The sequence below is a fragment of the Orbicella franksi genome, chromosome 9 (assembly GCF_964199315.1).
Source record: "Orbicella franksi chromosome 9, jaOrbFran1.1, whole genome shotgun sequence".
In the NCBI taxonomy this organism is placed as follows: domain Eukaryota; kingdom Metazoa; phylum Cnidaria; class Anthozoa; order Scleractinia; family Merulinidae; genus Orbicella; species Orbicella franksi.
The window spans coordinates 9,010,365-9,021,813 of NC_138153.1; the positions used below are offsets into that span (position 1 = coordinate 9,010,365).

Sequence of the window (11,449 nt, forward strand, 5' to 3'; positions counted from 1 at the left end):
ACCACCACGCGCGCGATAAGGTTGGCATTGACGTAATCACCTACGCTACCAAGTATACGAAGCTGTACTAAAACCAGGAATACCACTAAAGGCGGCGAAATACAAGAAACAAAAACCCCCAACTTGTGGCGCAACATTGTTTCGTTGCAAGCTTTAGGTTGATGTTTCGCGTTTCTTACCTTGCGTAATCAACTTGTCGCGAAACAAAAACATTTGTTGCGGGTTGAAGAAAGTTGTTGCGAAAAGTAGAGCGCGGGTCTACTTTGAGCAACAAATTTTAGCTTTGTTGCTCGTTTTTCGTGAAACCCACAACTTGTCACGCAACAAATTTTCTCATGCGCGCGCGTTTGTTGTTGTGATGCCGCCATCTTGGATCCACACCAAATACGGTTGAAACGTCTGACTCGCAACGACTGACCGAGATTGTTTTTGTTTACAACTTCAAATTTTGCACAAAATTTCACAGAGAAAAAAACAAAAAAAAACATTTTTGGAGAACATAACTGGTGAACTGATTGCAACTAACATAAAGCAGTTCGGAATAAATCTGTTTTAAGGCAGCTTTCTTTTTTTTAGTATCTGAGTTACTCGCTCGATGCGAAGATTTTTTACGATTGGTTTATAGACGGCATGTAAGCCGATTCAATGACAAAGTTGCGTAAAGAAAACCATTGCCGCAGGAAAAAAAATAGGCACGCAAGGTGTGCATGAGTTATTTTTGTGAATTAAAAGCCTCTGGAAGTTAGCAGCATTGCCATTAGGTTAATCCAACATGTTTTGGTCAAGATATACAAGAAGTGTAATATACACTTTCTAAGAAGTGTAACATCAAGCCTAGTTTTTATCAAGGTTAATTCTGACAATTCGATCATCGTTACTTGACGCTTGTTTTCAGGCCTTTATTTCAAAACCAATCAGTCAAAATCAACAAATATAGAATTTTATGTTTACTAATGCCTGTAATACTCGGTTTTACGTAATTTCCACGCTAATCTAATTGGCCCTAAAACGGATCCCCAGGGATCCGTTTTAGGGCCAATCCTGTATTTGTTATACACATCGCCCATCGGGGACATCATCAAACGGCACGGACTTAACTACCATCTATACGCTGATGACACCCAGCTCTACCTCTCATTTAAGCCCAACTACGCCGAACAACCTGGTTCTATTGCTAAAATAGAAGCATGTGTTTCTGAGATCGACTCGTGGATGGTGTGCAATAAGCTGAAACTAAACGGAGGAAAGACGGAGCTTTTGATCTTGAGCGCACGACATCGTCCACCCCCATTAATAGACCACGTCGATGTGTCTGGTGAACAGATCGAGCCATCTACCTCTGCAAAGAACATTGGAGTCATCTTTGATGAGTACATGTCACTGGAAAAGCATGTTACCAGTACCTGCAAGGCCTGTTTCTTCCATCTTAGAAACATTAGCAGGATAAGAGTCTGTCTATCTCTAGCAGACACTGAAAAGTTAGTACATGCATTCATCACTTCCAAACTAGATAACGCCAACTCGCTTCTATATGGACTACCAAAATTTTTGATAGATCGTCTACAAAATGTCCAGAATGCTGCGGCTCGCGTTGTTACCAGAACAAGGAAATACGATCATATCAAGCCGGTTTTAAAGCAGCTACACTGGCTTCCAATAAGCCAGCGCATCAATTATAAGATTTTACTTTTAACCTATAAAGCGCTCAATGGCCAGTCCCCTAATTACATTACTGAACTGCTAGAGCCTTATGTACCAAGCAGAAATCTTCGATCCTCCTCCAAAACCTCTTGAAAGTACCACCTGTCAAGTTAATAGGCTATGGTCATAGGTGTTTCTCTTTTGTAGCACCTAGCCTATGGAACTCTCTTCCGAACAATATAAGAGGGAGCGGCTCGCTATCATATTTTAAGACTTGTATAAAGACATATCTTTTTAACAAATTTTATAACTAGACTTTTGGTTAGTTAGTTAATTAGTAGATTAGATAGTTTAGCTAGTTAGTTAGCCAGTCACTTAGTTAAGTTAGTCAGTTTTTATTTAAAGGTTTTAATGATTCCTAGTTTTACTTTCATTTTTACAGCTTAGCTATTTTATTTGTTAGTAATTTTTTATCACTGATGTAAATTTTTAATGTAAATTTTATTTTTAATAACATTTTTTACTGTAAAGCGCCATGAGCCCTGGATATGGCGCTATACAAATCTATTATTATTATTATTATAAGTGGAAAAGAGCTGCGTCGCAATCGATCCCAGATACAGCAGGTCCCTCAAGCTTACCCCAAGCAGGTCAAGTTTGACCTTAAGAGCAATCAAGTTCGCAGCTCCTCTCCTGGAATTAATTTTCCTATTAACATACCGAGCCAGTCTAACCCTAGGAACAGTGCAGGTCCAGTACCACCGGCCGCTCAACCAGTCAGTCCAAACCCAGGAGCTGCTCAATCTGCCAGTCCAACCCGAGGAGTGGCTCAGCCAGTCACCTCAGCCCCAAGCACAGGAAGTCAGTATGTGACACGCAGTGGAAGGGTGGTCAAGGCACCTTCCAGGATGGACGTTTAAGTTAAATTTATTTAGTCGCGTTAAGAGGGACACTGTGTCAGGGATTAACCCTGTAGAACTGTGCTGAACGAATATCATTTTTTCTGTTATTTTTGTTGTTGAGTAAGCGGCTTACTCCATTCCTCAGTTATTGTTGCAAATGTTAACTTACGGCTCAGAGTAGCTTTGGTTTTTTTTTTTTTTTTCTCATTTTTTGGAAAAAAGGGGATGTGATATTCAGTTCCGGTTTCACACTGTTCGCAGTTCCGGTCACATGACCGAAGGTGTGACGTGATGAGTCCGTCTAAGTTATTCGCATGCTTATGTGTATTTGCATATTCTTCTAGTTCTTCGAGTCTGCATAACATGATGTCCTCTTGCCTGGTTTTTTGGTTCATTGCTACGACAATGCCTATGGCTAACAGCTTTTTTGTTAATCACTGATTGCTTAGCTGGGTAAATCCAGCAACTGGTAAACGGCCGTTTAGTCGCGGTAAAGTTTTGTGATCGCTGCAAACTCACGAAGTACTTAGGCACTACAATATGCAGCGAAAGAAGAAGCAGAAGAAGAAGAAGAAGAAGAAGAAGAAGAAGAAGAAGAAGAAGAAGAATTGTCGTTGTCAATCAAAAATGCTATTAGTCGGGGTTGATATATATCTGAATATGGATCCCCTAGTGAGCACAGCTAAGCCCAGGGAAGCTTACGATCATAACCAAATGGACCGAAGTAGCAAATTGTCAAAGGCAAACATTGACAAGTCATATTTACCAATTCAATTGCTAAAAATATACGGCTTGAAAACCAACTGAGAAAGAAGCAAAATAACAAAACCAAAATCAAATAATAGCCATGCAAGACTAATAAAGCTGAGGATAGTGCGAAAATACAGCTTTGGGTTTCGTTTTGCTGTTAGATTAACTGAATCTCTCCTAACTGATGCGAATACGACAAACAGCCGCGATATTAAAGGCATTTTTCTTCTTAAAAACAATCATCTCTTTCCACATTGATTTCAGCAAAGTTAATTATACATAAATTTCTAATGAGATTAGGGTCTATTTCAAGTCGACACCTTGATTCAATGCTTTAAATCAATAGGCGTCGTTGATAAACATCTCCCCATGATCGTTTGTTGTGCATGTGTGTGCGATAAAGGAGTAAGTTGAACTGAAGGATTTAATCAAGTTGCCGGTGTCATCTACTTTCTGTTGCACTGTTCAGCTAATACATATAAGCTGGCAAAAGTCTTTTAAAGTCTTAACTATTCTTCAACAAATAATGTTCAGTAAGTAATGGGATCTAAAACTCTTTACTTACTCCAAAATGTGCCTTTAATTTCCAAACTGTTCGAAAGTACGAAATGGTCTTGTTATCTGAATAGCTTCATTGAGAATTGACTGTTCTGACAACAAAGGATGAAAAAAAAAAAAAGAACAAATCGCTTTCGTAAATTTAGTTAAAACTTCGCTGCTTTTTTCTTTCTTTGAAACCCATGAGCAGAGTAGGCGGTCATCTGTGCTCCTTGTGAAGTGTATCCTGCTTACATGTTCTTTGAGTTGTGTGTTAAAAATCATCGTAACAAAGATTTCGTTCTTTTTGAATTCGCTACAGGTAACAACTTGAAGTTGTTGATTTTGTTTGACGTTTTGTGCGTTTTGGCCTTCGACAGTGGACAGGTAATATTAATATATTTAGATTGATTCAATACCTGTATTCACTATATTCTACTGACTATATTTACAGTACTTATCTCCTACGCAGTAACACATTCAAAGTCGATAATTAGTGAAATCCCTTTTGAGGTAAGTTGGGCTGAGCAAAAGGAAACGGAAGTGCTCTCTAAGTTTCACTATTGTTCACTCAAGTGGGATCCTGCGAATGCATTCACTCTATTCTACTTAGCTCCTACGCAGTAACACATTCAAAGTCGATAATTAGTGAAATCGCTTCTGGGGTAGGAAATGGAACTACTCTCTATAAGTTCCACTATTGTTCACAAAAGTGGGATCGTTCGAATGAATTTAAGTAAGCCTTGCGCATTCTCACAATTCGTATGCTGGGTACCGTAAAAAAAAGCACTGAAAACGTGAAGTAGGATTACATGCAAGTCTTCTTTTGAGTTACGTAATTAAAAGCTAGGTGTCAATGTACTGCTATCCTGCTCATTTTCAGGTTTAAGGCTACCGTCTTAGAAGTAAGTGATTCTTATTTCCTCTGTTGGTTATGGTCGGTTCGTGAACGCTGGACTGTAGAAAAAAAAAAAAAAAATAAGCCTTACCATGAATAGGTTGCTTGAACATTATCCCTTCCTTTTCATTCGTTATCTTTTGCTTCTTCTGTCAAAAGGTTTACTCTACCTTTTTCCTCGCAGATAGAACCATGAACCATGCTGCTGTGGATCGGGTTTGATAATAGGCTGATGGGACTGTGACGAAGTGACATAGAAGAAGAGGAGCGGTAGCGAGACTTAAATTTCAAGTTCCTTGAAATGGGTTATAAGTTAAACACATAAAGATAAGCAATGTAGCTGGATTGAATAAAGAAGAAGTTCGCGAGAATAGCATTTTCTTAAAATGTGACATAAATGTACCCGTCTATTGCGGTCTTCGGGAAATGTTGTCCTCAAAGTTCATGCCACGTTCTTGATTGAACATTTTTCGTTATCATTTAAGACTTAGATTATTGGGTGACTGAAAATCATTGTTTGATTGAAAGTGTGATCCACTAATCTTTCAATGAAGTTAACTATTGCCCTCAGTTCAGTACCATATTTGGCTTGCATATCCATAGGCTTGTACAGCGTCAGCTACTCTTTCCCATCTAGCGCGTTTCCTTTTTTTTTTTTTACACGGTTGCCGCTCTGAGATGGAATTTTATACTTCTGCGTCAACGCAAAGATTTCATCTAACGAAAATACGTTTTCCTTGCAAATTACAGGATGTTAATCAGTCATGAGATGAACGAAAACATATTTTCCTAGTATAACACACTTGGACGATGCATATATAGAAAAATGCATGATTGCCATTATACATGAAAGCTATTCGAGTTGATTTTCATTTGAAGAAAAAGACAATGTTTGGAGTTATCATCACCCTTTTGCTTTCGCGCAAGGGAAATACTACCGATGTAAATGCAAACTTTAAGCTTTTATATGAACGCCGCAATCACAGATTTAGTGTTGTTAAAATTGTGAAAAATGAGGCATTCAAGTTGACGGGTCTCAGTGATCGTGCATACTATTCGTTTCATTGACTCTCTTCACTCTTTTTCAAATTGTCTTTACGTGCATTGATAAACCAAAGAAAATATATATGTAACCGGACGCTTTGAGAACGTTTCAGCATAACAGGTGCACAATTTCCCAAAGCACTTCCATCCTTTTACAAAAGAACATTTAAACTGAGAAATGACTTGTCCATGAGATAGTATCACAAGGTAGTATTTTAGATTTTCTTTCTTTCTATGAACGGTTTAAAGTGTAGATCCTGATTTTATCCATAAGTATATTAGCCATTTAAGACAATATCCTTATTTATTTTGGTTGGAAAATTTTCGTCCTGCATGGTTTTAGTGCCTGACTTGATAGTCAATACCGCATTAACTAAGTTAAAATAAACGGAACTTTTGATGTTGTAAGCCTTCCAATTAAAATCGCTTAACCTGTTCAAATATCGTCATGAAAGGGACCGTTGCTTAGCTCACGAGCTATCCAACTTTTTCTCCTTTAATCATATAAGTTTGAAAAACCAGCATCTAAAAGTCAGAATGCAAGAATGCGAAATGTAGAGTTGATGTCGTGAAGCTGTGTTATTTCATATTAACCTTAAGAAAATTATTCGCATCTCTTTCTTTTTATTTGCAAAACGTAATTGCACCAAAAAGCAAAGTTGATGATGTGAGATATTTTTAAAAGTGTTTTTCAACCAGTATTTACTTTATATTTTTTGCCTAAGTCGCTTTTAATTAAGGCAAACATCAATTTCTTAAGAAAATAAAAGCTCTTGGCTTAGTAAATGGCACTACAATGTAGCCGCACACAACAGAGGTTTTGTATCCAAACATTGATTTCTTTAGCAAATGTCCGTCCGTAGCTGTTAATTACTTTAGAGTTTCTACAATGTCAACAATAAACCTGAGAGCCCAAAAGCTCTCGCGTGGAAGCAAGTTTAGTAAAAATATTAATTCTGTTTGCAGATCGAGGTTATTCAATAAGTATACCTGCCTCAACAAAAAGACAGCTTGCCTTTATAACTAGGTAGTTTTGAATTTTATTTCCAAGAAGTTGCAATCTGTCAAGCTAGCTCTCGCAACTATGCATTTAGTCCAAGGAGGACAATTGAATTTTCTGTTAGTTCTAATTGTTATACAAAGGCCTGAATGGTGGCGTTCATCCTACAGTCCCAGATCGTACTCGAGGTTTTGTCAACATATTTACAAATGCATTAAGGCCGGCAAACTAAAATACCCACAAATAACAATCGAGAACATATAAAGAAAACTGTGCTTCGTGACTTGCCATTCAGAAATCGCCGAGGAACGTTGTCGATCCCACAGTCGTTAGACTTTGAGAATTACTATCTCTGCGAAGTAAAAACGTAGAGTTGCTCGATTCAATTTATACTTATTATTTTTTTGTCTCAGTAGCGATGGCAGATAAGGATTGATGCCAAACGTTTGCGAATTGATTTTCGCGCAGATCTGAGAGAAGAAAAAAAATGCCTTTAACGCGTTTCTCAGGATTAGTTCGCTTTTCTTTATTTTAATTTCAGCGAATGAAGAACCAAAATTTCCTGTAAACTGATATTGCTACCGCTATTTTCGTTTCAGACGACAACATGAGCATTTCCATTGGACTTGGAATGTTGTGTTTTTTGTGCCTTGGCGTTGGTCAGGTAGTTATAATGATTCCCTGCGGACACACTTACATATCCTAAACCCGTTTTCCTTTACGCTCCGCTGTAAAATCGTCAGGAACGAAGGGGGCCTCCATCGGATTATGTTCTTTTAAAAGACTGTTCCCCAACAAAGTCATACTGGGTGGGAAAGATAGAAATAGAAACCCAAACGACCAATTTGGAGATGTTCATTGCAGTGTATGATAATTTTGGCCTACATCTCTGCTAGCTGGGGTTGAAAATTCTGACATTATTTTCTCTTAAATTTGTCCTTTTTTTGCTCGTTTATTGGTTACGTACCCATGGCCATGATAGCATCAAAGATGCATTCTGAAAAATCGGCTCGTTTTATGTCCCTATGTCAGCATTCTTTACTAACTAATTATTTGTCAAGAGTAGGAAAAAACAAAAACTCAGCTTTATAAATTTCCTACGTGTGTCGCTAGGTTTCCATGTCACATTTGCAGGAAGGTTTACTTCGGAAATAAAAGCTGAATACTCTTACTAACTAAGAAATTGTATAATTTAGTCACGGTTTTATTGAGATATGTTACGTTTCCGATTTTTTTCCATTTGTACTGTTTTTCCTTTTCTTTCTTTCTTTCTTTCTTTCTTAATTTCTTTCTTTCTTTCTTTCTTTCTTTCTTTCTTTCTTCCTTTCTTCCTTCCTTTCTTCTTTCTTTCTTTCTTTCTTTTTTTTTCTCTTTTATTTTTTTTGTATTTCTATTGTACTTAGATTAAAGGCTGCCTGGCGAAAGGTAAGTCTATGGATTATGCTTGTATTTTGCACAATTAAAGGACTCCTACCTTTTTAGTGTGGGAGGCGCGATGGCCTCATGGTTAGTGCGCTCGACTTCGGAGCGAGCGGTCCGGGTTCGAGCCCTGGCCGGGGACATTGTGTTGTGTTCTTTGGCAAGACACTTTACTCTCAAGCTGCCTCTCTCCACCCAGGTGTATAAATAGGTACCGGAGAAACTTAATGCTGGGGGTAACCCCATGATGGACTAGCATCCCATCCAGTGGGCAGTAGAAATACTCCTAGTCGCTTCATGCTACTGAAACCGGGATAAGCTCCGGCCTAATGAACAACTTGGCTCGTATGCAGACTTACCTTTTCTTGCAGTTATCCTAACATAAATTTAGGAACAGTGCAATAGGTAACATTTTGGGCCGCTAATGACTACGTTTTTCTCTTGTATTAACAGAAGACGTTTTGACGTCTTCTGTTAAAACAGCGTAGGTAAAGTCTGTGCTCGAGCCCAGCAGCCCATCATATTCCGGCGTTTATCTCCGGTCAGAGTGTATGGAAAGAAGAGAGCCTCTGTAGGAGTGAATTATCCAGCCCAAGAAAACAATACATTGATCCCGCATGTTAGATTTCCGCGCCTCCCCACATGCGGAACGTGGACTACTAAGTAGCTACTCACCTTGATTTACAGTACCCAATGATTATCTCCTTAACAAAAATCTATCTGCCAATTTTCCGCAATATTCACGGCTTAAAGCTTATTATCATTAGGAGGTAAGGAACTCTTTTGCAATAACTATTTTAATTGATTTGGAACTTCTATCTTTTGTCCTAATTAAAGAATGCAGGCCCTGTTCCATACCATGGCAGTTGGCCTATCACCACGATGGAAGCGGAAGGGCAGAGTCAGGTTGGAAGTACTCGCTGATATCTGCCGTCTTATCAGGAGCCCGTATTCGTGTGGTCATTGGGGAATCTTACAGTACCGAGGCTGACAACGTTCATGCGCACGGCAGTCACGTGTTTGCTCAACTTCTACAACATGTCAGCAAGGCGTCTTGGAATAAGTTTCAAGATAATGCCTACTGGTGGTGGGTGATCGTGTCTACTAATGGAGTGATGCAAATGACGAGGTACAACGTGGGGTCCAATACTCATCGTGGGACTAACAGCCTTAAGAGAAGTATCAAGTGGTATGTGCAGATATCTGGGCTCCTTCCAATGCCATCGTATTCTCACCTTGCCAATGGCATCAAAGTGCAGGGCAGCTTAACCAATCTAGAGAGCAGTGTAACATATGGCCATGAAATTCGATGTGTGAGTTCTAAGAGGTATTCCTTTCCACTACATAATGTCGCAATTAACAGCCATGGAGTCAAGTGCGTTTCTGCGCAAAACGTGGACCACATAAGGACCACCTTGAGCAACAATGTCATCCAGTTTCAAAGTAATGCCTATTGGTGGTTCACAGTTGTAACTACACGTGGACTTCGCGATGCATCGCGATGGACGGTTGGGACCCGTCAGTCACGAGGTCACACCCAGGACACCGTGGCAATTGAGTCGTTTACAGACGGTTGCTGGAAGGACGTCTTCGCCCATGATAAAAAAGGAATACGTATTTGTGGGTCACGGGAAGCACTAGTATCGGCTTTGATGTCTGGTCATCGTGTTCGTTTCCAGATACCAGAATGGAATTACTACACAGCCGAAACTGACAACCTGTCCGTCCGGCTCAGGCGCTTAAACTCAAAATGCAAGATTTTGTAATTTTTAGCCAGCTTCACTTGATTTATTGTGTATATTCATTAAGGGAAAATAAAAGCCATTTAACTTGTAAACGCTCGTGTTTAAGCTCAGACTGTTTTGTTGTCACTGTTTTTCAGTTTTTATATTCTCAATGCCCTCCAAAATGATAATAGTAATACAGTTTATGTTCTTGGGCATAACAATGTTTTGCCCCCCTCCCAGCTCATTTTAGCCTTCGCCTAGCGGCTCGGGCTAAAATGAGTCTGAGTTGGGCCCAAAACATATTTATGCCCGCGAACATAAATTCTACTGTTTTATTGTCGCATTCTTCCAAACTGACCTGCAATCTCCCTTGTGTGACCAAGGTAGACCTATGATGGGTCGGGTAGTGGAGAGTATCGCCATACAAGGGCGAAATGCTGTTACATGTCTATTGAGGAGCCTTATAAAGGAGAAAAATCTGCAGATTATCACAATTTTCTTTATTTGGAGGTACACAAACTGTTTTGCACACAATCAGTTTCACCAACAGTTGTTTGCTAAGAATACTCGACACGATTGTTCACTGACAACTGCGTGCTAAAAGTACCGCGCCGTGTACACCCAACCGGTTTTAAACGCCTACAAAGACATCAGTTATCTGAAGCAACACGACTGTCAAGAGGCACTGCTTTGATTGCTGGCATGGATACCACAGCTACAGCAACAGCTACAGCTATAGCAAATACAACTGATAAAACTATTTCGTTCTCAAGCTCGATATATTTATTGTGGCGTTATTCCAAAAACGGTTGAGTGACACTGACTGTTGGCACGTCGATGCTCAGTGTCCCCAAAAACGTTAACTGTAAATATTATAACATGTGACATTTATTATTACTAATATAAGTGGGCCAGGGCTACCACTTACTCGCTACGTTTGCTTCATAGAACAGTTCACGGTCTCCTAACTGTGCAAACCCTAAAACCATTTTCAGTTTCCTCCTATCATTAAAATAACGCCCCCTTTAGTGCGCAAAAGACATGGCAAAAACATTACTTAGATACATTCCACCTCACCCTTATTAGAGCAAAATGAGTGGCGAAAGAAATCCAAAATTCTTTTTGTGTTACTTCATTGTAGTCTGTGCTTGTTTGATAAAAACTTGTTAGAGACTAGATAACACTCGGGTCGTCTACTTAACTGATCGAAAATCATATCCAAAACCAATATCGACCCGAGTACACCAATCCTCCCGTGCTAGCTTGGCATCGATTGCAGTGTCCGTTTATTTTCGTCACGTTTTCGTGTTTCGCCATGGGCCTGGTCTTACTACACTTATATAGCTGAACAATCAAAACAACAACAACAGATTCTGAAACTAGTGCATAATGTTACTGTTGTGTACACTTGTGCACACTTGACACTAACGACCCTAGCTAATTCTCTGGCATGGCTGGCCCATTCTGGTCTTAATGGTGTGGCAAAAGGCCAAGCGAGAACTAATTTTACAGTAAAACAAACAAACAAAAT

At 39.3% G+C, this 11,449-nt stretch overlaps 1 protein-coding gene across 1 annotated transcript; it reads left to right on the top strand.

The window, feature by feature from the left end:
• Positions 1-1,212: 1,212 nt before the first annotated feature.
• On the top strand, positions 1,213-11,448 carry LOC145498442 (uncharacterized). The gene is made up of 4 exons (XM_081478375.1): positions 1,213-1,478; positions 2,228-2,506; positions 8,176-8,197; positions 8,959-11,448. Exons 1-4 carry the CDS (start codon positions 1,213-1,215, stop codon positions 9,955-9,957), a joined length of 1,566 nt encoding a protein of 521 aa, XP_081334501.1. The 3' UTR covers positions 9,958-11,448.
• The last annotated feature ends 1 nt before the right edge of the window (position 11,449 follows it).